This window comes from Hyperolius riggenbachi, chromosome 2, assembly GCF_040937935.1.
Source record: "Hyperolius riggenbachi isolate aHypRig1 chromosome 2, aHypRig1.pri, whole genome shotgun sequence".
NCBI lineage: Eukaryota > Metazoa > Chordata > Amphibia > Anura > Hyperoliidae > Hyperolius > Hyperolius riggenbachi.
Genome location: NC_090647.1, coordinates 283960454 through 283988315, shown reverse-complemented (window position 1 = coordinate 283988315; position 27862 = coordinate 283960454). Strand labels below are relative to the sequence as shown.

General features: G+C 45.4%; 1 protein-coding gene across 1 annotated transcript in view; it reads right to left on the bottom strand.

The window, feature by feature from the left end:
* The window catches only part of BSDC1 (BSD domain containing 1), a 46855-nt gene extending 35286 nt beyond the window's left edge, over positions 1 to 11569 (bottom strand). The window contains exons 1-4 of the mRNA XM_068268869.1: positions 11488 to 11569; positions 6219 to 6279; positions 2271 to 2387; positions 132 to 299 (exon numbers count right to left, since the gene is read on the bottom strand). Coding sequence (XP_068124970.1) covers positions 132 to 299; positions 2271 to 2387; positions 6219 to 6279; positions 11488 to 11498 — 357 coding nt within the window. The 5' untranslated portion in view covers positions 11499 to 11569. The remainder of the gene's footprint in view (positions 1 to 131; positions 300 to 2270; positions 2388 to 6218; positions 6280 to 11487) is intronic.
* Positions 11570 to 27862: the final 16293 nt, after the last annotated feature.

Below are 27862 nucleotides of genomic sequence, written 5' to 3'. Positions count from 1 at the left end.
ATTGTTTAGTGTCCTTAACTTCTCATGCGTATATGTTCCCCAATATTTGTTTTGTACTATGTACAGCGAAGATGTTGGTGCTATAGAAAATAAATATAATAATGTGTAGTACACATTTATACCGCACATACCTTAGTACTGTCATAAAGTTCTGTGGTCCCAGAAGGTGTGGCCATCAATGTAATAACATCACAGTCAATAGTTTTGTCAGGAGAAGGCGCAAATGTGTCTGAAATAACTCCCAGAAAATCTGAAAGTCCTTTCTTCACTTTTTCTGTAGTTCCGGAAGATCCCTCCACCTGCAAAAAATAAATAAAAATATGCTACTTATCAGTTCCAACCAGAATACAAAATTCACATCAACTCCCCCACTCACCTTTATTGATACTAACATTTTCCAACAAACTAGCACTGCAGATGCCCCTCCTCTTAGCATAAAATAATTTGTAAAAATTTTCTCACAATGTGAAGCTATTTTCTGTAGTACAACAAAAATATCAGGAGCTGATCTTAGTCATAATGACTAGTCTTGGTTGAGCAGCCCTGGGGTTTCGATTTGCCAGCCATTTGATTGAACAGGCCACAAAACTAAATTGCATTGAAGTCAATGGCACTGACATTCAAGGTTAATAGTACAGCCCCCATACATGCTAAAGAGCGGCAGTGCAGAGGTTGCTGGGGGTGTCAGGGCAGGGTGCTTTGGGTGCCCTGTGTGCCAGTGGGGGTGGGTGCTATGTATTTGCACAGGTGGCAAAGGGAGAGGGAGGGAAGAGCGGCAGGTGCCAGTGCTTTGCTATACTACCGTAAGTAAGTAAGCCCCGGCACAAGGGCTTACATCTTTGAAAGTTCCTCCACGGCTTCCCATTGGTACCTTAGTAATAATAATAATAATAATAATAATAATAATAATAATAATAATAATAATAATGGCAGTAGTATTTGTATAGCGCCTTTCTCCTGTCGGACACAAAGCGCTTGTGAGGCAGCCACTAGAGCGCACTCAGTAGGCAGTAGCAGTGTTAAGGAGACTTGCCCAAGAAACTCCTTACTGAAATAGGTGCTGGCTTACTGAACAGGCAGAGCCAAGATTTGAACCCAGGTCTCCTGTGTCAGAGGCAGAGCCCTTAACCAGTAGATGGTCTATTAAATGGGGAGCCCTGGAGGGACTTTCAAAGATACTCTCCTCTCCTATACTTAGAATAGCAAGTGCCAGAGCAAGGATTGACATGTGTGGCCGCTCTTCGTCACTCTTCGGTAGCTTGGTGCAGGGCATTTCTGAGGTTACTGTTATGGGATTAGCCAAAGGTAAGTATTTATGGTTAATTAAGAATAAAAGGTCTTTTCTTGTTGTTACATTTTTATTTCACATTTAATTGTCAGTGGAAATAGGTACACGGTACTTCATTACCCCTTTACACTTTTCACCTGGGGAGGGGCGGGCATCTGGGGTTCCCATGAACCCCCCCAGGGCCTACCACCTACAGGCATGGGGGTAGTTACCCCCACCTCCTCCTGGGCACTGGAGGTGGGGATAAGCCCCTTGCTATGGAATTCACAAGGGATGTGGACTGGTATAGCTCAGGCTGCAGAGCCCCACATGGTACCGACTCCACATTCATGGGTGACAAGAGGTTAAAGAAACTTGGGAGGGGGACCCGCTGTTCATAAAAAAAAAATAATAATAAAAAAAAAATGTATAAAAGGTGTATACAGAACTCTAAACTAGTATACATGAAAATGTAGGGCAGCAAATGTCATTTTTCCTGTTTAAAAACCTGGATTTTTAAAATCGATTTTCTTAAAAACAAGGTATTTTTTCAGTGCTCCCACTGTTCTCCTTAATAGCCAGCAAATTTGGTGATTCTAGTTTGTATGGGGGTTTTGCTACATAACCGTGAATGTCGGAGCCATTGACTTCAATGCAATTTTGATGAATTTGTACAGTCGATTCAAGTGTTTTTCGGGAGGACCTGAGCCAAATTTGAACACTCATATTCAGGTCAAATATAGCAATGATCCAAATTCGGACACAGGCTTTCAGTTTCTATTTACTTTTCCAGAAACTGTACTGAATTCGACAAGCTGTTTGCATAAATAACAACTACGTTTTTTTAACTATTGTTGTTCTGAAAAACAGAAGGACTTCAGACAATTTCTTAGTAGGGCTAGCACTCTATATACTAGGTTTATCTCATGATATCACTTCAGGTATGCTTTAAAAAAAAAAAAAACCCTTGCAGTATTCTTCCACTGAAGTCATTTACACTTACCGCCAGTTTGTCTTTGACAACAGTAGCTGTGGCTGCAATTGTGCAAGCTGTGTCATGCTGTACAACTCGGGAGAATTCTGATAGATCCCTCTTCATAAACTCCAAAGCTTCTGCAGACTAAGTATATAGTAAAGTCAGTTTGTGTTTTCCCACAATGCAAATGAAAAACTATTTTCTAACCAATCAACCTGGATTATAGCTGTACTGAAGAAGAGCAGCTGGTCTACAATAAGAAATCTTAACTACACACACTCGAAGCAATCATTTAGTCACTAAACTATGGAGATTATTTTCTTATTTCATTACCAAGTTCAGTATTTGGCTTCCCTAGCGTCTAAGTCGCCCAAAGTCTGATTTAAATAAGACCTGGCCTTCACATTCATCCCAGGTCGCTAACACAAAAAATTTATTCAATGCTTTCCTTGCATTGAAGGGCATCCACGGCTATAATTTTTAGGAAATTCCTGGAAGAGTTGATCCAGGGATTTATCTGACTGCCATCTGGAGTCAGGAAGGAATTTTTCCCTTTTAAGGCTAATTGGCCAATGCCTTCCCTTGGATCAACTGGGATATGTGCAGGTTCAGAATGGTGTTTTACTTTTATTTATTTTATTTCTTCTGATTGGACTTGAAGGACGAATGTCTTTTTTTCAATCAAACTAACTATGTAACTATGTATAAAGGCAGAGGCTCAGGGTGACAGCAACAGGAGTAATATTTATTCAAAGAAATGAAATTAAACTGATCTCCATATCGCCCTTAACCACAGGATCCTTTAAAGCGGTATCGTCACCATAAAAATCAAATTTCAACAGCAACTGGTATGAGTGTATTAAGTGATAAAGATGCTAATCCTGCATTCAAAACATTCAAAACTGTTTCTGCTGTTATGATTTGGAGTTATCACATACTTAAGGAACACTGGCCCTTTAGTAGTCGTGCCAAAGAATTGCATGCTGGGGGTTCTTTTTATCTATAATCTATTCCTCCTCTTCCCTTTATTTCCCTGCCAGCTTCTTATCTGAAACCTAATCCCCTACTCACTTGTGTTTACAAGCAAGGCTGAGGCGACTCAGCGATTGGAGGAGACAAGAAAAAAAGTAAAGGGCAGAAATTACATCACGAGTTAGCCTTAACTGTGGGCAAAAGACATGGCCCCCACCAGGAACAGAATTCTCGTAATTTACTATATAACATTCACTGAATTGAAAAAGTGGACAGTATAATACATGTGTTATGTAAGTAGGTCAAGTATTTATCTACTTATATATGTGTTTTTTCCCTGGAATAGTATGGCTGATCCTACTGCTTTAAAAGCTGTAGCATCTGATGCATATCTTCCAGCATCAAGACAAAAATCAGGGACAAACAAGAATGACTGTCCTATCTTCAGAACAACTGTTCTCAGCAGAAAAATTGCCAAAACAATATCTGGTAACTTTAATGGTGCTATTATTAGCTGCTCTGCTGACAAAACAGCAGGTAGATGAGATTTACTGTATTTTTTGGACTATAAGACTCACTTATCTCCCCCAAAAGTGGGGGGAAAAAAAGTCAATGCTTCTTATAGTCCAAATGCAGGGAGTTCCTGACTTGTGAACGCCTGCCAATATGAACCTCCAACATGCCGCAATGTTGGGGACTCCCTGTATTGTGCTCATACAGAGGACGACACAGGGGGACACAAAAGGGCATAGAGGAGGACACAAGAAGGACAGAGGCGGACACACAGGAGAACATAAGGGGGACACAGGAGGACACAAGAGGTACAAGGAGGCATGAGGTACAAAGGGGACATAATCCACAAGATGCCCCTTCACCATGGATGCATCAGGTTTAGTATATATTTTTCCCCTAGTTTTGTCCTCTAAACCTAGGTGCGTCTTATGGTCATGAGCGCCTTATAGTTCGAAAAATACAGTAGGTAAAAGCTCTTAAAGGGAAGGTTCAGGGAGGGTGGGTAAAAAATAAAAATCAATTTCCACTTATCTGGGGCTTCCTCCAGCCCGTGGCAGGCAGGAGGTGCCCTCGCCGCCGCTCCGCAGGCTCCCGGTGGTCTCCGGTGGCCGACCCGACCTGGCCAGGCCGGCTGCCAGGTCGGGCTCTTCTGCGCTCCAAGGCCCGGAACTTCTGCGTCCCACGCCGGCGCGCTGACGTCATCGGACGTCCTCCGGGCTCTACTGCGCATTCGCAGTAGTTCTGCGCCTGCGCAGTAGAGCCCGGAGGACGTCCGATGACGTCAGAGCGCCGGCGTGGGACGCAGAAGTTCCGGGCCTTGGAGCGCAGAAGAGCCCGACCTGGCAGCCGGCCTGGCCAGGTCGAGTCGGCCACCGGAGACCACCGGGAGCCTGCGGAGCGGCGGCGAGGGCACCTCCTGCCTGCCACGGGCTGGAGGAAGCCCCAGGTAAGTGGAAATTGATTTTTATTTTTTACCCACCCTCCCTGAACCTTTCCTTTAATAAACACAACCAAATAAAGCAACCATAATAAACACATTCTTGTGAACTAAGCCCAGTGATTCTAATCACTGATGTGGAGTGCAGAGAGGGTGTTACTGAAATGAAGTGAGTAGGAGTTAGGAGAGAGTTAAATCACTGAAACAGGACTAGTTGAAAAGAAGACAAACAATTGGCAGATCTGAGGCGCATACAAACCTCCAATTCTGATTGGCCAATTATTGGTCAATTTTACCACTTCCATGTAGTATGAAAGCTTACCTACACAAGCTATTTGTGGTATTCAAAATGTGCTGGTCCTCATACTGGAGGTGGTACAACCAATCAAAATGACATCAGTATGCACCCTAATTCTAGGTACACCATTCAATTTCCCATCAGATCGGCAAGTCAAAACGATAATTATCGTCATGTCCTATCTGCTCCCAATCAATAACGGGATCAATTTTCAGATCACTACTGCACAAAAATTGATCCCGTTATCTATCAGGAGCAGATCAGACATGTTGGAAATTATCGGTTAGACCTGTCAATCTAACAGGAAATTGAATGGTATGTATCTAACACCAGTTTACTGCAGTAGAATAGGCAAGAAAGGAGGAAGAAGTTATTAATGATTGTGGAGGAGAAAGGAATAAGAGGCAGTGGGTACCTGTAACAGTGCTATGAGATGCGTGTCTGTGTGTGCGTGTGCGTATCGGCAGTGTGAATGGTGGAAGAAGTGATGGTAGGGATCAGTAACATGGTTTTCTCCATATAAAGAGGAAATAATACAAAAATATAAAGAATAAAGAGGAGGCCAGAAGAGGAGGGGAGAGATCAGTAATGGTAGAGGCAGTCTGATGAAGAAAAAAGGGAAATCAGTAATGTTGTAGTGACAATGGAGAGGAGGCACATGGGATCACAGATGGTGGAATGATTGGTGTCATGGCAAGCCCATGGATAACCCAGGATAGGAAGAACAGGTAAAGACATGTGTAATATATAGGCGACTACTACTGGTATCATTCCAAAGTAAATGTGTAAAGAAGCATAATAGCCAAACCAATTCAGTGATGAGAGCAGCCATATTAAATCCTCGTATACATCATTCCCAATGTAATAACAGCAAGGGCAGAAAGGAGTTAACTGCTGCTTATCCTGTGCTCTAGCTCATTTGATCACTGATAAAAGAGACACAGTTAAGACACTTCAGTCACATAATGAAGACCCTTAGTAGGGCAGGATTGTACCCACTCTACATAACGCTACTGCGCAAACCCACTGCTCCATCCTCCAACACGGTCAGGTCTCCAGCTGCAGGTATGGCCTCCTCCTCCTTCACAGAATAGCCAATTCATGGATCTGTGTCCTGATTGTGCTTGGAAAACTGGAAGAGTCATTCAGCAGCAGACAGTAGGTGGGTGTAGAAATGACAGATAAAAAGGAGTGGCAAAAGAATACTTTTTGGCTGGAGTTCCATATCAACAGTGAAGAAGAACTGATGTCATACCTTTTCCCGTACACTGTTGTAGCTCTGTTGTATCCAGCTTTTCCACCATCCCCCATCCTCCCTGCCAAGCAAATACAACACGATTATCCAAGCAAATGAAGAGGTTATTAGAGAAGAACTAAAAGAAAGAACTAAAGCTGTCCAGAATACAGTAAAGCCGTAGTAGTAATAATGTTAACAGTCCTGCCTTTGAATATAAAACCATCCACCTTAAAAGGAGGATGAAACACTGATTTTACAATCATAAAAAAATAAATTCAGCCTTGGTTAAAATGTAAATAAATCATTCCCCCCACTAGTAAATCCAATACATTATAATTGCACATTTAGGAGTATGTACCTGTTTGGACCTGCAGGCCCCTAGTGACCTATACCAAGTAGGAGGAAATAGATTTTTCTGTTATTTTTGTGTTTTTTTCCCATTTCTTCCTGTTCTTGGAGTAATTGCGGTTTTCATGCAGAAGTGAGTTTAAGATGGACGCTCACCCAGGATAAATATAAGGAAAAGTATTTTCCATGGTGCCAGACTTCGTTACAGGTAAAACGTACAATTATTGTGAGGGCGCCAAACAATTATTTTTTAATACATCATATATAGAGTTTCATTCTGCTTTAAAGGGTAAGAAACTCTGGGTAGAACTTACCGGTAGCGGTATTTCTACGAATCCTCCAGGATGGCTGCATAACATGAGAGATAGCCTAGTTCCTCCCCCAAAGGAAACACCCCCGATACAAACTTTTGTATAAGTAGTCCCTGCCTACACACACACACACCTCAGTTAACGCAGAGTAAAACCCCCGCTGCAGAACAACCGTTATTTCACCTTAATTCTCCTAAATCAGACCCTCATCGGGTGGGAACTAAAGTAGCCATCCTGGAGGATTCGTAGAAATACCGCTACCGGTAAGTTCTACCCAGAGTTCTCTCCTCATCCTCCAGGATGGCTGCATAACATGAGAGACCAACGAGAAAAAAATTACCTTAGGGAGGGATGATGTTTTGAAGAACCTTTCTACCAAACGACAAATCCTGGCTGGATAGTAGGTCCACTCTGTAATGCTTGACAAATGTGTGCTGGTTTTTCCATATTGCCGCCTTACAAATCTGTTACAGTGATGCACCAGACCTTTCAGCCCACGAGGTCGAAACTGATCTAACCGAATGGGCCTTGATGCCACTAGGAACACTCTGACCTTCCTGTATATAGGCTGAAACTATTACTTCTCTGAGCCATCTGGCAATAGTATCCTTGGATACCCCTAACCCCTTCTTTGTGTTTGAAAAAGAAACAAATAGATGATTCGATATCCTAAAAGATTTTGTAGTGTCCAGATATTGTATTACTGCTCTTCTGACATCTAAACTGTGCCATTCTGCCTCCCTATCATTCTTTGGGGGATCACAAAATGAAGGTATAATAATCTCCTGAGACCTGTGATAGCTTGAACTAACCTTAGGTAAGTATGCTGGATCAGTTCTGAATACAATCCTATCTGGAAATATTTGCATGTATGGATCCTTTATTGATAGATTTTGAATGTCACCAACTCTCCTAGCTGATGTGATAGAAACTAAAAATGTAGTTTTCAACGTCAGAGCCTTTAGAGAAGCCTTATTCAGGGGTTCATAAGGAACTTTTGCTAAATATTTTAAAACTAAATTTAGATCCCAAGGGGGAACCACCTTTGTTGATATCGGTCTAGCTCTAGATACCGCTTTTAAAAAAATCAATGATTGTCAATTCTCTGGCTAACTTAATATTCAAAAATAAGGAAAGGGCCAAAAACCTGAACCCTTAGTGTACTAGGTGCCAGACCTAATTCTACTCCATCCTGTAAGAATTCAAGAATTGTAGCAATATCGTTTCCTAAAAAATTCTTTTTCATTTTTCAGGAACAAAAAACCTTCCAGAATTTACAAGAAATTTTTCTGGTAGTAATCTTTCTACAAGAAACCATCGTGGATATCACTCTGTTCGAAAAACCTCTTTTCTTTAAAGCCTTCCATTCAAGAGCCAGGCTGCCAGGGAAAATTTCTCTGGACTCTGGTGGAACTTCCCCTGTTGTATTAACAAATCTGTCCTGCGAGGTAGAAACCAAGGGCCCTGTGAGGCCAGGATACACAAATCTGGGAACCATATCCTGCCGGATGTTTCCAGGGTGGGAAACACAGCAAAACTGAGGTGTGTGTGTAGGCAGGGACTACTTATACAAAAGTTTGTATCGGGGGTGTTTCCTTTGGGGGAGGAACTAGGCTATCTCTCATGTTATGCAGCCATCCTGGAGGATGAGGAGAGAAAGTTATATAGCAAAGATCACTTTTTGCCCAAAGACTCAATGGGTATAATTCATAAAGAGGCTGTCGGTAGTGCGGGAAAACACCGTTCTTCTCCGCAACCGGTACTTTAGACTTCTGGGTGGGCATTCATAAAGAAGTGTGTAGGTGCGGTGGTAGTGCGGAGATTCCCCGAACTAGGCTGGCGGTAGGCAGGCGGAGACACGGAAGCTGCCGAGTTGATACATTTCTCCGTGTTCCGCTCTGCTGCAGCTGCCTGGGAGGTCTGTGTGTCTCCATTCACTTGCATTGGTATCGCCACATCAGAGGGAGCGGTACTTCCCGACCTCACACCGCTGGCGGTATTCTTTATGAATTAACATTTTGCTACATTTGTTCCGTTAATCACCGCACAAGGCGGTGATTTATCACTCTGCTCGGTATGTCTTTTTTTCATGCGGAAAGAGCCTTTATGAATGCTGACTTTGCCGAGTGGTCGGTAAAGTCAGCTGTTTTTAGCATTTCCGCATGCGGAAATGCTTTATGAATGATACCCATTGTCAGACCCACCCGCTGCCTCTTTTTTCAAATTGGGTAGCTGCATTCGGCCATTGCAATATGAAGATCTTGATGCAGCGTTGAGTGTTACTAGTATGCTGGGAGGCAGGGCTTTTAACAATTCCATTTATCCCTATAAGCATCTCATCACACATTCCATCTCCCAGTATACCACTAAAAATATTGTCTGACATGTTTGAACCCTGACAGTTGATTCGAACAAGAAAATTGTGCAAAATGAACAACAAACAATGGACCGTTCACGGTATTGCCAGAAATAAAATTACAGAAGAATCCCTTTATATTAAAATTCAAGGGACCAGGAAAAGAAGTTTACTACATCAGAATTGGTCATACATTATATATTTATACAGATGCATGCTGGGACCTGAGGACTGAGATTACTATATCCAGAGGATTACTATGTCAGAGTTTACTATAATGAGATTCTACTGTACAAGTATTATGGTAGCTAGAAGTGCCCTAGCAAAGGTAGTCTCCCCCCCCCCACCCCCCAGTATAGGTAGACAGGTGTGCCCCACTATTAAGTAGCTTCCTCCAGTATATGCAGCCAAATATGCCCAGTATTACATAACCCCTTAGTTCAGGTAGCAGATTGCCCCCCCCCCCCCCCCCCATCCCCGAATAGGTAGGCAGATGTGCTCTCCACCATAGATAGGCAAATGTGCACCCCTTTTATACGTAGGCAGATGTGCCATCTCACTTACCATCTCCAGTATATAGCTAGGCATTTGTGCTCGCCCCCCTCCAGCCTGAGCGCTTTGGGTCCTATGTAAGAAAAGCGCTATAGAAATGTTATAGTTATAGGTCCCCCCCCCCTCCAGTATAGGTGGGCAGATGTGCTTCTTCTCCCAGTATAAATATCCGATGTGTCTCCCTCCTCCCCATGCAGAGATTGGCGCGAGCACAGGTGAGAGGTTACTCTCCTCTCAGCATTCCAGCAGCAGGAAGTATAAGCTGTACATCCAGCATCGTATCTATAGCTCAGTGGTGTCTCCTAGACGTGACACCACTACAGACATGAAGACGTGATTCTGGATAAGTCTCTCATAATTTTCAGCGCTGGAATACTATAGAGGTAAGAAACCTCTCAGCTGTGCTCCAGTTACTTCAAGCTCTGCAATACCGCCAGATGGCCATGGGCAGCAGGGGGATTTTGTGGGGAGCAGCTTTGCTGGGGCAGGGCTTGAACTCCCTCCAGAGCGCCCCATCAAAACAGAATATTGTGGCTCAGGTCGAAGGCCGGTGTACTGCAAATGTTTGCAACTTTATCTGATTTTGCAACCAGTTGCATATATTTTGGGCTCCCACATAAAGTGGAACCTAACCAGTTGCTTAAAGTGAACCCGAGGTGAGAATAAACTGATGAGATAAACAATTGTATTTATCCTCCTACTTCTAAAAAAAAAAAAGTTTTTTTAGATATCCCATAGTTTTATTTTATATTTAAACATTTACAAAAGTAGAATATTGTTGTCTCTGCTCAGTGGCAGCCTATTAAGTGTCCCTAAATGAAAATACATGAACTACTGACCTATTTATCATCTTGCTTTGTTTTCAGAAGTTGTATTCTGCCAAGAATTTGTTATCAGTGATATTAACTATATTCCCGACATGGTACAGACAAGACAGAAGCTGTCATTTCCATGCCTAAAAATCAACTCTTTCAGACAGCAAAATAAAACCAGTAAAACAGCCTGTTTACCAATTTGTTTTGCACTCTATAGGTCTCATGTCACCTCGGGTACACTTCACTTTACAGCTATTACTATCAGAAAACAGGGCTGGACGGACGCACGCACGCACGCACGCACGCACGCACGCGCGCGCACGCACGCACGCACGCACGCACGCACGCACGCACACACACACACACACACACACACACACACACACACACACACACTACAAACTTCGTGGTATCGAAAAAAGGCAACAAATAACCAACGTTACATAGTTTATAAGCAAGAAGTTTATAAGGTCTGCTTAGTTTTGCAACAGCAGAAAACAGTGCACATAAAAAAATAAAGGCAAACCTAATTAAGTCTATATTTATGACACAACAGTTATTGAAAATTGATAGACGTAGTTTTTTTTAACCCAAATAACCAACTATGTAATATGTGGCCGGATAAGCACTAATCGCCACCTAAATCATGCAGGTGTTGAAGTGTGACCGCATGTGGGACTTGTCATCAGTCAGGTGAAGTGTACAGGTCAGTGTGTGAGGTCTACTAGCTGGGGGAAGCAGGATAAACAAGCGCCATATGCGACACACGGCCAGTCATATGAGCGGTGCCGGGGCCATCAGATGGAGGCCTTCACACATCTAATCCTTCTACTGCTGAACACCACGGCTAACCAACATGCACGGCTGCCTTATAAGACTACAGGATCCAAAAACATCACTCTCACCCTTCCGCCATGTTGGCTCCGTGACATCACCAATATTTACCGACCTCCGACCCCGCACATCCGGCAACTTCCATTATAGCGGAAATGTCTGGGACGCGTCTTGTAATGTAATGATCTAGCCTCGCTGCAGTTGTCCGGTAGGTGGCAGCAGTGTGTGCTTTTCCTCCGTATGGTAGGCTATAAGAGCGCTCATGTTGTGCTGTAGGCTTGGATGGCAACAGCCCGACAAGGTAAAATCAAGATAAGGCAACATTTCATATTCATTGTTGCATTATCTTTGTTACACCTGCTAACCATTTGTGGCAGCTACGCACTCACCCTACATATAAATATATTTTTTTTCCATTATTCACGAATCACAACAGCAATTTAAAGTACCAGTTATCGTGGGGTGTCATTGAGTAGACATGGTTAGTGATATGCCACAAAATGTGGGATACAGCAAATCTGAAGTAAGGAAACTCACTTTAGTTTTCATACATACCTAAGTAGTTGGAAGGTTCTGGATATGGTAGAGCCTTACCAGTCCACAGTTTGCTCTGCCACCACTGGTTGAAGCTGTTCGGTCGAATGGTTCTTCGGTACTCCTCAAGGTGGCCACACACGATACTATAAAATGATCTGATTTTACGGCAATTCGATAAAAACGATCAGATCTCCTGTAAGTTTGAAAGCTTTTTTTTTCATTCGACTGCAAAATCCGATCGGATTTCCTGTGTTTTTTTTTTTTATTATTATTTTTATCGATCTGGAATGCCAGATATTTTTCTTCAATCTTTCTAAAGATTGTATGGTGTGTGTTATGCAAGGTACACAAAATACAATTTTCTGTTAGGGGTCGTTCACACTACAAGAGCTTTTTAAACGCTAGAGATTTTAAAAGCTCTTGCTAATGCAATGCTATGGAGGATTTTTACAAAATCACATCGCTCTAGTGTAAACACTCTCATAGGATAACATTAGCAAGAGTTTTTAAAATCACAAACGCTCAGAAAAGCTCTCATAGTGTGAACAAACCCTTAAGGTGGCCACACACAATACAATTTTTTAAATATCTGTTCAATTTAAGAATTGCAATCAATTTCTCTGACTGATTGTAATATTTCAAAAATCTGACCAATGTACCACACACCTATGTTCAATTTTTCCTCAATTATAATAAAAATGATTGGAAACTCTTGAGAAATTTGCTAGGGTGTGGCTTTTCATAAACTGTCAATCTACCACACACCATTCAAAATTTCATAAAAATTGATAAAAAAAAAAAAATCCAGCAGTCCCGATCAACTTTTAGCAAATAAAAATGGGAAATCCGATCGGATTTCTTGCTCGAATGAAAAAAAAGCTTTAGATTTTTTGGGAAATCCGATCTTATTTATCGAACTGCTGTAAAATCGAATGATTTTATTGTAATGTGTGTGGCCACCTTTAGATTTTCTGTAATGCTGGGAATACACGGTACGTTTTTGCCGCATTTAGATGGCTCGATTGATAATTTCCGACATGTCCGATCACCCGCCCGATCGATTCCGTGCTCGATACCGCATGGGGGACAATGGAAAAAGATAAGGAAAACGAGCAGAAGATAAGAGAATCGCCCGCGAGAATCGAGCGGGGAATCGATCGGGCGGCAGAATCAAGCTGCAATAACGCACCGTGTATTTCCAGCATAAGATTTACCTGCCAGATAGATAATTTCCAACATGTTGTAAATTATCTCTAACCATTTATCTGCCTAGCAGCACTCAGCAGGAGATAACCAGCAGACAATGCACCAGAGATAAGGACCAGTCTCTACCAGTAATTAAAAATAAATCTAACAAAAATCTAACAGAAAATTGTATGGTGTATACTAGGCATTATGCCGGGCATACACGGCACGTTTCTGGATGCAATTATGCGCGGATCGAGCCGCTGGCTCGATGCCGGCGCATCCCTGCTCGTCCGCGCGGATCGATTCCCGCTCGTCCCCGCCGGCGCTCCTCATCAGCCGCTCGATTCCCGCTATTGTCCGCCTGCGGGGATCAAGCGGGGAATCTATCCGGCAGGTCATCGGACCTCTCGGATATTATCAATCGAGCCCATCAGCGGCTCAATTGATAAGGAAAGAAAGTTCCGTGTATGGCCAGCATTAGATTGTCAATTTATTAACATACAAACCCTAGCAATTTTCTCCGAGTTTCCAATAATTTTTATCATAATTGGGGAAAAATTGAACATATGTGTGTGGTACACAGGTCATATTTTTGAAATGTTACAACCAGTCAGAAAAATTGATTGCAATTCTTAAATTGAACAGATATTTAAAAAATTGTATGGTGTGTGGCCACCTTTAGGCAGACTTCTAAACTACTAAACTCAAATAGTTCTGAAGATGAGCGCAACTGTATTGTGTGTATGCATGAGTGTGGGTTCATTCATGGGCAGTCTTCAGAACTACTCTAGGATTTGAGTATTTCTGCAGGATGCCTGAGAAGTGCCAAAGACCTCGGAGGATGAGTAACTTCAACCAGCGATGGCGCAGGAACAACTGGACGGACCATGGACTGAACAATCTGATTTTCGGATCAGATCACAGCTGGGGGAAAAGGGCCCTAATTCTAACCTTTTTTAAACGTTTAATCTTGATTTATGTAGTTTCAGTGTCAAAGTATACAATAGTTAAAACTACAAGACAAAGATGGAGTATAACTGATACAGTGAACAACTACAGGTTTTTACACAGGGATATGCACACACATTACAGTCTAACGCAGGGGTGCCCACACTTTTTCGGCTCGCGAACTACTTTAAAATTTGCCGAGTCCAGGAGATCTACCAACATTTAGGTAACTGGGTATAGGTGCTTTCAGTATAGGTAGATAGGTATAAGTGCCTTCAGTATAGATAGCTAGGTATAGGGGCCTTCAGTATAGGTAGCCAGGTATAGTATAGTTAGGGATAGGTGCCTTCAGTACAGATAGCTAGGTGTAGTAGGGGCCTTCAGTATAGGTAGCCAGGTATAGTATAGTTAGGGATAGGTGCCTTCAGTACAGATAGCTAGGTGTAGTAGGGGCCTTCAGTATAGGTAGCCAGGTATAGTATAGTTAGGGATAGGTGCCTTCAGTACAGATAGCTAGGTGTAGTAGGGGCCTTCAGTATAGGTAGCCAGGTATAGTGTAGTTAGGTGTAGGTGCCTTCAGTATAGGTAGCCAGGTATAGTGTAGTTAGGTGTAGGTGCCTTCAGTATAGTTAGCCAGGTATAGTGTAGTTAGGTGTAGGTGCATTCAGGATAGTTAGCCAGGTATAGTTTAGTTAGGTGTAGGTGCCTTCAGGATAGTTAGCCAGGTATAGTATAGTTAGGTGTAGGGGCCTTCAGTATAGTTAGCCAGGTATAGTGTAGTTAGGTATAGGGGCCTTCAGTATAGTTAGCCAGGTATAGTGTAGGTAGGAGTAGGGGCCTTCAGTATAGTTAGCCAGGTATAGTGTAGTTAGGTGTAGGTGCCTTCAGTATAGGTAGCCAGGTATAGTGTAGTTAGGTGTAGGTGACTTCAGTATAGTTAGCCAGGTATAGTGTAGTTAGTTGTAGAGGCCTTCAGTATAGTTAGCCAGGTATAGTGTAATTGAACAACACACCTGATTTATAATAATTCACAATTGATACCTTGTAGGAGGGCAATTAAGGATAAAATATAACTTTTAATTCATTAAGCTAAAATAGGACGGAATACAGATACTACTAATAGTGAACAACGTGACCACAATTGGGTTAATAGGTATATGGTTATCAGTCATACGACAAACCTATCAATCTCCCATTGTTTTTATTATAGACCCCACACCAAGAACCCTACATGTTTCGTTTCATTTAACCCCCTTGGCGGTATGAAAAATACCGCCAGGGGGAAGCGCAACAGTTTTTTTTAATTTTTTTTTTTTTTTTATCATGTAGCGAGCCGAGGGCTCGCTACATGATAGCCGCTGCTCAGCGGCATCCCCCCAGCCCCGCCGATCGCCTCCGGCGATAGGCGATCAGGAAATCCCGTTCAAAGAACGGGATTTCCTGGAGGGCTTCCCCCGTCGCCATGGCGACGGGGCGGGATGACGTCACCGACGTCAGCGACGTCGGGACGTCATTGGGAGACCCGATCCACCCCTCGGCGCTGCCTGGCACTGATTGGCCAGGCAGCGCTCGGGGTCTGGGGGGGGGGGGCCGCGCGCCGCACCGGATAGCGGCGATCGGGCGCGCGGCGGCGGCGATCGGGGTGCTGGCGCAGCTAGCAAAGTGCTAGCTGCGTCCAGCAAAAAAAAAATTAAGCAAATCGGCCCAGCAGGGCCTGAGCGGCACCCTCCGGCGGCTTACCCCGTGTCACACACGGGGTTACCGCTAAGGAGGTTAATTAGAAACTTCGTCAGGAGTAAATAGTATTAAAGTGCCAGAGTGCAAAAAGTGCTAAAATAATAAAGAAATTATCAAGAATCACATAGTACACATATTAAAGTAGCAGCAAGTATGGCAGCAAGGCAGCAGCCAAACAGATGCTGCCCGTTGGAGCTGTCCTTTTATACTGAGGAAAGGCTCGCACTGATTACTGGGAGGGGCGGTAACTAAACCTCCCTCTGCACTACCCACAAACTAGCCCTCCATTGGTGACTAAGCTTGTCACTCATCACATCATCCAATGGGCATCAGGGCCATAGGAGCACATAATGTAAATAACAGTCACTTTAACGCAGATTCCAGCGCTCTACTTACACACATCAGTGCTCCACCGGATAGTTAGCCGTTCGTGGAAGGCAGGAAGTAAGCCCTTCAACTATTGTGGGAGAAAAATGCCAGTAAAAGTCCATACGAAAATGCCAAGTCCTGATTGGCTGTAAGGTTATAGAGGGGTGTACTGTCTGCGCCTATCAGGGCGCACTAACCCACCGGATTGGCCAATGGGAGGCCGCTCTGTGCGCACAGCTGCTATCGCCTGTCGGGCGTATCCAAGCAGTGAATAAATTACGTGACGTCAACAGCAGAGCGGCCGCTTCCGCATACATCTCCAGGCTTAATTGCCATGGTAACAGCCTCGTGTGTGTGCAGCATCCATTGTAAAAGACCTCAGTAAGCATAAATAAAGGGAAACGAATCACTTGTAATCTCCCACAAGATTTAAATAACCAGTATTGGACGGGTACATTTTAAAGGAGCCCAGCCTGATCCACACAGATACCTCCCACAATCTTAATACATAGACATATCCGGGAAGATATAAATATATGTAACACCAACAAATCACTGCCAAAGGGATATGACAGATTTGAGCACACAATAATGCTTATTCTTTTTGGTATACACTATCCATGTGTGTGTAGAGGCATCCATCCTGTTATCCAGGTGGTAAACAACCATCATTACTAGATGATCTCAATACCCTCATCCCACCACTTATACAGTATACTCATTGGCACATACCCGGGTGGTACATAAAAAATGTCGGGCAAAAGAGATTGTTTACATTAGATTGTTTATATCAGCTCAAGACCATACAAAGAGGCAAAAGAGGTTTAAAAATTCCAGGTTATTTAAATCTTGTGGGAGATTACAAGTGATTCATTTCCCTTTATTTATGCTTACTAAGGTCTTTTACAATGGATGCTGCACACACGCTGTTGTCAGCGATGTGTGTTTACATTACGAGGCTGTTACCATGGCAATTAAGCCTGGAGATGTACGCGGAAGCGGCCGCTCTGCTGTTGACGTCACGTAATTTATTCACTGCTTGGATACGCCCGACAGGCGATAGCAGCTGTGCGCACAGAGCGGCCTCCCATTGGCCAATCCGGTGGGTTAGTGCGCCCTGATAGGCGCAGACAGTACACCCCTCTATAACCTTACAGCCAATCAGGACTTGGCATTTTCGTATGGACTTTTACTGGCATTTTTCTCCCACAATAGTTGAAGGGCTTACTTCCTGCCTTCCACGAACGGCTAACTATCCGGTGGAGCACTGATGTGTGTAAGTAGAGCGCTGGAATCTGCGTTAAAGTGACTGTTATTTACATTATGTGCTCCTATGGCCCTGATGCCCATTGGATGATGTGATGAGTGACAAGCTTAGTCACCAATGGAGGGCTAGTTTGTGGGTAGTGCAGAGGGAGGTTTAGTTACCGCCCCTCCCAGTAATCAGTGCGAGCCTTTCCTCAGTATAAAAGGACAGCTCCAACGGGCAGCATCTATTTGGCTGCTGCCTTGCTGCCATACTTGCTGCTACTTTAATATGTGTACTATGTGATTCTTGATAATTTCTTTATTATTTTAGCACTTTTTGCACTCTGGCACTTTAATACTATTTACTCCTGACGAAGTTTCTAATTAAATGAAACGAAACATGTAGGGTTCTTGGTGTGGGGTCTATAATAAAAACAATGGGAGATTGATAGGTTTGTCGTATGACTGATAACCATATACCTATCAACCCAATTGTGGTCACGTTGTTCACTATTAGTAGTATCTGTATTCCGTCCTATTTTAGCTTAATGAATTAAAAGTTATATTTTATCCTTAATTGCCCTCCTACAAGGTATCAATTGTGAATTACAGGTATAGTGTAGTTAGGTGTAGGTGCCATTTACTTCCCTCCAGTTCCAGCGGCGGTGTCTGGGGCTCCTCCTGGTCTCCTCTCCTTCAGCCGCGCTGTTTAGAGTGCAGATGGGCGGCTAAATGAACATTTCGGCCGGCAGCAGAATCTGACAGCTGCCGGCCGCAAAATTTAACACGACGCGGCCGAACGGGCGCGATCTACTAAATAGGCAATAGCGATCTACCGGTAGATCGTGATCGACCTATTGGGCACCCCTGGTCTAAAGGTTTAAGGGATAGGACAGTAGGTGAAGGGAAACTGTGCGTGAGATGGTAGAAATGGTGGTCAGTGGCTGAAGTGTCCTAGGTAGGAGAGTATGCCTGCCTGAAGAGGTGAGTTTTCAGTTTGCGCCTAAAAAAAGAAAGTGTGGGTGAGTGGCGGATGTGTTGAGGGAGGGTGTTCCAGAGGAGGGGAGAGGATCCAGAGAAGTAAGTGGGAGTGAGAAGAGGTGACCAGAGAGGAAGACAGGAGAATATTGTTAGTAGAGTGGAGATTGTGTGTAGGATGGTATCTGGAAATACAGTAAATGTAGCCATACACTGGTCGATTTGCCATTAGATCGACCAACTGACAGATCCCTATCTGATCGAATCTGATCAGAGAGGGATCGTATGGCTGCCTTTACTGCAAACAGATTGTGAATCGATTTCAGCCTGAAACCGATCACAATCTGTGGAGCCGCCGCTGCCGCCTGTCCCCCCCCCCCCCCGCGCGTACATTACCTGACGCTGGCTCTCGGGCATCTTCTCCACGCTGCACCCGCTCCATCCCGGCGCTTCCTCTGTCACTCCCTCTATTTGAACTTCCTGGTCACTGCAGTGACAGGAAGCGCCGGGATGGAGCGGGTGCAGCGCGGAGAAGATGCGGAGAAGATGCGGAGAAGACGCCCGGGAGCCAGCGTCAGGTAATGTATACCTGATCGGATCGGCCGCCGCTAGCGACGCGCTCCCTACCCGCGGGCGATCGAGGGTAATTTCCCGCACGGCGCGATAGACGGACCGATCCGATTTCGGGAGGAAATCGGATCGGCAGGTGCGTTTAGCGCGAACGATTGGCAGCAGATTCGATCCCAGGATCGAATCTGCTGTCGAAAAGGCCGCGAATCGGGCCAATGTATGGCCACCTTAAGTGTATTTAGATAAAGAGCTAGTTTGTAAAGAGCTTTGTAGGTAAGAGTGAACACTACAACAAAAGAGAGGAAGCTATAGATGTATAATGTAAAAATTATAACGAGGACCAGACTGAGTTCTCATTTTTAATACTAATTTACACATAGCCATTGGTTACTTTGCTGTTTGTCAAGATTGATGGTAGATTTGATAAATATTGTAGCTTGTACAGGGCTGCCTGCTGGAGCTGAGACTGAAGGGCTGCAAGAGCTTTTTCTAAGCGCTTGTGATTTTAAAAGCTCTTGCTAATGTAATGCTATGTGTGTGATCCCACTTGAGCTGTGTGATTTTATAAATCACCCATAGCATTGCATTAGCAAAAGCTTTTCAAATCACTTGCACTAAAAAAAGCTATTTCAGTGTGAATCGGGCCTTATACTTGTGACCCTCACAAAGTTACAGGGAATGCTTTACTGACTTACTATTTTGAGTGTACTCTGTACTGGCTGTGGAAATCAGATTTAAAATTGAGTCCCAGACTCTGCAGCCAAAACTGCATTAATTGGCATGCCAGGCCCCTCAGAATTTTAAATCCTGGTTACTGCATGGGGAAATCAGCAAGCCCGCTGCAATACCTTGGATGTGAAACAAATTACACATTCATACGTATCCATGTATCTACAGTGACCAGATTTTTCTGGGCCAAACCTGGGGGGGAGGGGGGGTCAGTGGAAAAATGGGTGTGGCTATGACATGACGCTGGCAGAGCTATCTGTAATGTGACGTTGTAACTCTAAAGGGGCCCATACGATTTTCCGCCGATATACAGCAGATTTGATCACGGTGATCGAATCTGCTGTGAAATTGTTGCGCAAACTCTGACCGTACGATCGATTTCCATCCAAAATCGATCGTTCCTGTCGATCTGTCCGCGCAGAAGATTTCACTCGATCGCCGGTGGGTCGGGAGTGCGTCAACAGCGGCGTTCGAATGTCCGACGACAGACGCTAGCGGCAATACATTACCTGTTCCGCTGACACGTGTCCCCGCTGTCCCTTCCCCGAGCTGGGTTCCGGGTGGCTTCACTTACTTCCTGTTCCAACAGGAAGTTTAAATAGTAGAGCGCCCTCTACTGTTTAAACTTCCCCAATAAATAAAGTGAAGCTGGAGCCCAGAGCGGAGAAGAGACAGCGGAGACCGGGGACTCGCGCCGGCCGGATCAGGTAATGTATGCAGGGGAGGGGCGGTGGCAGCTCCAAAGATTGTGAATCGGTTTCATAGTGAAATCGATTCAAAATCTGTTTGCAGTGTAGGCATCCAATAGATCCCTCTTTGATCAGATTCGATCACAGAGGGGTCTGTCTGCTGGTTGATCTGGTGGCAATCGACCAGTGTATGGCAGCCTTAAAGAGAATCTGTATTGTTAAAATCGCACAAAAGTAAACATACCAGTGCGTTAGGGGACATCTCCTATTACCCTCTGACACAATTTCGCCGCTCCTCGCCGCATTAAAAGTGGTTAAAAACAGTTTTAAAAAGTTTGTTTATAAACAAACAAAATGGCCACCAAAACAGGAAGTAGGTTGATGTACAGTTTGTCCACACATAGAAAATACATCCATACACAAGCAGGCTGTATACAGCCTTCCTTTTGAATCTCAAGAGATCATTTGTGTGTTTCTTTCCCCATGTTCTCATGCACTGAAGTTTCAGGCTGCTCGTTTCTTCCTGCAAACAGCTTTGCCCTTGTCTGTAATTCTTCAGTATGTGAAAGCCCAGCCAGCTCAGAGGACGATTTATCCAGCTTGTAAAAGATAAGAGAGAAGAGAGAAGCTGCCCTAATCTAAATAATACACAGGCAGTGTGCATAGAGGGGCCTGGAAGGGGGAGTTCATAGCAGAACCACAACACTGAAGAACTTGGCAGCCTTCCAGACACAGGCCGACAAGTCTGACAGGGGAAAGATACATTGATTTATTACAGAGACAGTGATAGTATAAAGTGCTGCAGTAAGCCAGAACACATTAGAATAGCTTTTGGAACTTGTAGGATGATAAAAAACAGGATGCAATTTTTGTTACGGAGTCTCTTTAAAGTGAACCTTAACTGTGGGGGGAAAAAAATTCACTTACCTGGGGGCTTTCCCAAGCCTCCTGTGCCCGCGCCGGTCCTTCGGTGCCCTCCGGTCTCCCTCCGCGGCTAAGTTTCGTTTTCGGCCGACTGCCAGTCGTCCTCGGGCAAAGCGTCCTCTTCTTCCACATTCCCCGTCGTAAAGAGCCGTAAATCGTGTCTGATGAGTTAAGATTCACAATCTGTGGAGCTGCCGCCGCCCCTCCCCTGTTGGGGAAGTTTAAACAGTAGATGGTGCTCTACTATTTAAACTTTCTGTTGGGACAGGATGTAAGTGATGCCACCCGGAACCCAGCTCGGAGAAGGGACAGCGGGGACACGTGCCGGCGGAACAGGTAATGTATTGCCGCTAGCGTCGGTCGTCGAGACCGGAGGGCACCGAAGGACCGGAGCGGGCACAGGACGGCTGCAGGAGGCTTGGGAAAGCCCCCAGGTAAGTGAATTTTTTTTCCCCCACAGTTAAGGTTCCCTTTAACCACTTGAGGACCACAGTCTTTTCGCCCCTTAAGGACCAGAGCCTTTTTCTCTATTCAGGCCACTGCAGCTTTCACGGTTTATTGCTCGGTCATACAACCTACCACCTAAATTAATTTTACCTCCTTTTCTTGTCACTAATACAGCTTTCTTTTGGTGCTATTTGATTGCTGCTGCGAGTTTTAGTTTTTATTATATTCATCAAAAAAGACATTAATTTTGTCAAAAAAAATGACTAACTTTCTGTGCTGACATTTTTCAAATAAAGTAAAATTTCCTATACATTTGAGCGCGAAAGTTATTCCTCTACATGTCTTTGATAAAAAAAAAAAAAAACATTCAGTGTATATTTATTGGATTGGGTAAAAGTTATAGCGTTTACAAACTATGGTGCCAAAAGTGAATTTTCCCATTTGGAAGCATCTCTGACTTTTCTGACCACCTGTCATGTTTCATGAGGTGCAAAAATTCCAGGATAGTATAATCCCCCCCCAAATGACCCCATTTTGGAAAAAAGACATCCCAATGTATTCAGTGAGAGGCATGGTGAGTTCATAGAAGATTTTATTTTTTGTCACAAGTTAGCGGAAAATGACACTTTGTGACAAAAAAAAAAAAAAAAAGTTTCCATTTCTTCTAACGTGCAACAACAACAAAAAAATGAAATCTGCCACGGACTCACTATGCTCCCCTCTGAATACCTTGAAGTGTCTACTTTCCAAAATGGGGTCATTTGTGGGGTGTGTTCACTGTCCTGGCATTTTGGGGGGTGCCTAATTGTAAGCACCCCTGTAAAGCCGAAAGATGCTCATTGGACTTTGGGCCCCTTAGCGCAGTTAGGCTGCAAAAAAGTGCCACACATGTGGTATTGCCGTACTCAGGAGAAGTAGTATAATGTGTTTTGGGGTGTATTTTTACACATACCCATGCTGGGTGGGAGATCTCCGTAAATGACAATTTTTTGATTTTTTTTTACATGAACTCGTGAACTATGAACTCGTCATACACCTAGCAGAATACCTTGGGGTGTCTTTTTTCTAAAATGGGGTCACTTGTGGGGTTCCTATACTGCCCTGGCATTTTACGGGCCCAAAACCGTGAGTAGTCTGGAAACCAAATTTCTCAAAATGACTGTTCAGGGGTATAAGCGTCTGCAAATTTTGATGACAGGTGGTCTATGAGGGGGCAAATTTTGTGGAACCGGTCATAAGCAGGGGGGCCTCTTATATGACAGGTTGTATTGGGCCTGATTTGATGGATAGGAGTGCTAGGGGGGTGACAGGAGGTGATTGATGGGTGTCTCAGGGGGTGGTTAGAGGGGAAAATAGATGCAATCAATATACTGGGGAGGTGATCGGAAGGGGGTCTGAGGGGGATCTGAGGGTTTGGCCGAGTGATCAGGAGCCCACACGGGGTAAATTAGGGTCTGATCTGATGGGTAGGTGTGCTAGGGGGTGACAGGTGGTGACAGGAGGTGATTGATGGGTGTCTCAAGGTGTGATTAGAGGGGGGAAATAGATGCAAGCAATGCACTGGCGAGGTGATCAGGGCTAGGGTCTGAGGGCGTTCTGAGGGTGTGGGCGGGTGATTGGGTGCCCTAGGGGCAGATAGGGGTCTAATCTGATGGGTATCAGTGACAGGGGCTGATTGATGGGTGATCAGTGGGTGATTAGATGGCAGAACAGATGTAAACAATGCAATTTGGAGGTGATCTGAGGGTAGGTCTGGGGCAATCTGATGGTGTGGGTGGGTGATCAGATTGCCCGCAAGGGGCAGGTCAGGGGATGATTGATGGGTGGCAGTGACAGGGGGTGATTGATGGGTGGCAGTGACAGGGGGTGATTGATGGGTGATTGATAGGTGATTGACAGGTGATCAGTGGGTTATTACAGGGAAGAACAGATGTAAATAATGCACTGGCGATTTGATAAGGGGGGGGGTCTGAGGGCAATCTGAGCATGTGGGCAGGCGATTGGGTGCCCGCAAGGGGCATATTAGGGTCTAATATGATGGGTAACAGTGACAGGTGGTGATAGGGGGTGATTGATGGGTAATTAGTGGGTGTTTAGGGTAGAGAACAGATGTAAACACTGCACTTGGGAGGTGATCTGATGTCGGATCTGCGTGCGATCTATTGGTGTGGGTGGGTGATCAGATTGCCCGCAAGGGGCAGGTTAGGGGCTGATTGATGGGTGGCAGTGACAGGGGGTGATTGATGGGTGATTGATGGGTGATTGACAGGTGATCAGTGGGTTATTACAGGGAATAACAGATGTAAATATTGCACTGGCGAATTGATAAGGGGGGGTCTGAGGGCAATCTGAGCGTGTGGGCAGGTGATTGGGTGCCCGCAAGGGGCAGATTAGGGTCTAATCTGATGGGTAACAGTGATAGGGGGTGATTGATGGGTGATTGATTGGTAATTAGTGGGTGTTTAGAGGAGAGAACAGATGTAAACACTGCACTTGGGAGGTGATCTGATGTCGGATCTGCGGGCGATCTATTGGTGTGGGTGGGTGATCAGATTGCCTGCAAGGGGTAGGTTAGGGGCTGATTGATGGGTGGCAGTGACAGGGGGTGATTTGTGGGTGGCAGTGACAGGGGGTGATTGATGGGTGATTGACAGGTGATCAGTGGGTTATTACAGGGAAGAACAGATGTAAATAATGCACTGGCGAATTGATAAGGGGGGGTCTGAGGGCAATCTGAGCGTGTGGGCGGGCGATTGGGTGCCCGCAAGGGGCATATTAGGTCTAATCTGATGGGTAACAGTGACAGGTGGTGATAGGGGGTGATTGATGGGTAATTAGTGGGTGTTTAGGATAGAGAACAGATGTAAACACTGCACTTGGGAGGTGTTCTGATGTCGGATCTGCCGGCGATCTATTGGTGTGGGTGGGTGATCAGATTGCCCGCAAGGGGCAGGTTAGGGGCTGATTGATGGGTGGCAGTGACAGGGGGTGATTGATGGGTGGCAGTGACAGGGGGTGAATGATGGGTGATTGATAGGTGATTGACAGGTGATCAGTGTGTTATTACAGGGAAGAACAGATGTAAATAATGCACTGGCGAATTGATAAGGGGGGTCTGAGGGCAATATGAGCATGTGGGCGGGTGATTGGGTGCCCGCAAGGGGCAGATTAGTGTCTAATCTGATGGGTAACAGTGACAGGGGGTGATTGATGGGTGATTGATGGGTAATTAGTGGGTATTTAGAGGAGAGAACAGATGTAAACACTGCACTTGGGAGGTGATCTGATGTCGGATCTGCGGGCGATCTATTGGTATGGGTGGGTGATCAGATTGCCCGCAAGGGGTTAGGTTAGGGGCTGATTGATGGGTGGCAGTGACAGGGGGTGATTGACAGGTGATCAGTGGGTTATTACAGGTCGGATAGAGGCATACAGTACACAGGGGGGGGGGGTCTGGGGAGAATCTGAGGGGTGGGGGGGTGATCAGGAGGAAGCAGGGGGCAGTTTAGGGTTAAAAAAAATAGCGTTGACAGATAGTGACAGGGAATGATTGATGGGTGATCAGGGGGGTGATTGAGTGTAAACAGTGGTCTGGGGGTGGGCAGGGGGGGTCTGAGGGGTGCTGTGGGTGATCAGGGGGCAGGGGGGGGAGATCAGTGTGCTTGGGTGCAACATAGGGTGGATGCAGCCTGCCCTGGTGGTCCCTCGGACACTGGGACCACCAGGGCAGGAGGTAGCCTGTATAATAGGCTTTGTATACATTACAAAGCCTATTATACCTATTCTCAGCGGCGATCCGGGTGTTAGTAACCCGCCGGCGCTTCCGAACGGCCGGCGGGTTACAGCGCGAGGGGGGCGGAGCCTGTCGCTGGCAGCTGATCGCGTCACGAATGATGCGATCGCCGCATAACCACGCCCCCCGCCGCCACCGCCGATGGGCGTATTGCGGTCGTTTGGGCCCAGCCCTTGCCGACGCCCATCGGCTTAAGGCGGTCGGCAAGGGGTTTAGGCAGTGGGCCACAGTCTCCTCCTAAAATAAAGTTAGGCTAAGTGACCCTAAAGGTAATCAGACAATGTTCCCCAAACACATAAAAAAGGAAGCGTTTCCCTGTGATGTGGTGAAGGGGGGGGGGGGGGGGGGGGGAAGAGTTAAATAAGTCAGTTAAATAAGTCAGTGGGTGTGGCTACAACATGACGCTGGCGGAATGTGATGTAATGATGAATATTATCAGCTGGCCAGATCAGCTGGTCGATACACGGTACAGAAACGTACCGTGTATCCCCAGCATTAGGCAGTGGGCCACAGTTTCTTCCTAAAATAAAGTTAGGCTAAGTGACCCTAAAGGTAATTAGACAACATTCCCCAAACACATAAAAAAGGAAGTGTTTCCCTGTGATGTGATGAAGGTGGGGGGGGGGGGAAGGGAGTTAAATAAGTCAGTGGAAAATGGGTGTGGCTACAACATGACGCTGGCGGAGCTTTCTGTAATATGACGTTGTAACGCTAAGGCAGTGGGCCACAGTTTCCTCCTAAAAAAAAAAAGTTAGGCAAAGTGACCCTAAGGCTGCTTTCACAGTGGGATGTTACAGGCGCACGGTAGAGCAGCCTGTAACGCACCCCCACCGCACAGCAATGAAAAATCAATGGGCTGTTCACAGTGCCCACGTTGCGTTACACAGTAACGCTTCACGTCAAGAGAACGTACTGCATGCAGTACTTTATACGCGGCTAAGCCGCGTTAGACTGTTTGCACATGCTCAGTATGGGTGAATTCTTTTTATTTTAGGGGCGGAGAGGAAGCGGGGAGAGGCCGCTACGTAGCCAGGCACATGGCTACTTGGCATTCACTGCACTTGCAGTGTTTACTCTTTGGAGCGGCCGCTGATTGGCTGGCGGGACCACGTGATGCGGAGTGCTCCGCTCACGTGGTCTCCGCAGCGCCTTCCGACAGAGCAGGCGCACCAAGAGCTGCTTGTAACGCGGCTCTTGGTAGCGTCCTGCTCCAACACCACCAGGCGTTCGGTTAGGGGCACGTTATGTGCCCTATAACGTCCCCTAAACGCAACATCCTGGTGTGTAAGTAGCCTAAAGGTAATTAGACTTTCCCCAAACACATAAAAAAGGAAGTGTTTCCCCATGATGTGGTGAAATGGGAGATTTGCATTATGGATGTGCAGGTGATAAATATGCAGAAACTGTGGACCAAAATCTCAGAGGAATGCCATGGGGTGGGAGGGTGACACTGGTTGCTGCTGGGAGGGTGACTCATTGGGTGTGAGGAGAGCGACACTGGGTGGATGACTTACCTTCTCCGTCCCTCATGGTCTGGCTCGCTGGGCTGCTGCTGCAGCGTCTGACATTGTGTCATGACACACAGAAAACAAGCAGCATGCTGGGGGCGGAGCTGGGGAAGAACATGATGTGTATGCTTTTTTTATGTGAACAGGAGCCACAGTGACCTTAGCTTACAGGGAAGAACAGATGTAAATAATGCACTGGCGATTTGATAAGGGGGGGGGTCTGAGGGCAATCTGAGCATGTGGGCAGGCGATTGGGTGCCCGCAAGGGGCATATTAGGGTCTAATATGATGGGTAACAGTGACAGGTGGTGATAGGGGGTGATTGATGGGTAATTAGTGGGTGTTTAGGGTAGAGAACAGATGTAAACACTGCACTTGGGAGGTGATCTGATGTCGGATCTGCGTGCGATCTATTGGTGTGGGTGGGTGATCAGATTGCCCGCAAGGGGCAGGTTAGGGGCTGATTGATGGGTGGCAGTGACAGGGGGTGATTGATGGGTGATTGATGGGTGATTGACAGGTGATCAGTGGGTTATTACAGGGAATAACAGATGTAAATATTGCACTGGCGAATTGATAAGGGGGGGTCTGAGGGCAATCTGAGCGTGTGGGCAGGTGATTGGGTGCCCGCAAGGGGCAGATTAGGGTCTAATCTGATGGGTAACAGTGATAGGGGGTGATTGATGGGTGATTGATTGGTAATTAGTGGGTGTTTAGAGGAGAGAACAGATGTAAACACTGCACTTGGGAGGTGATCTGATGTCGGATCTGCGGGCGATCT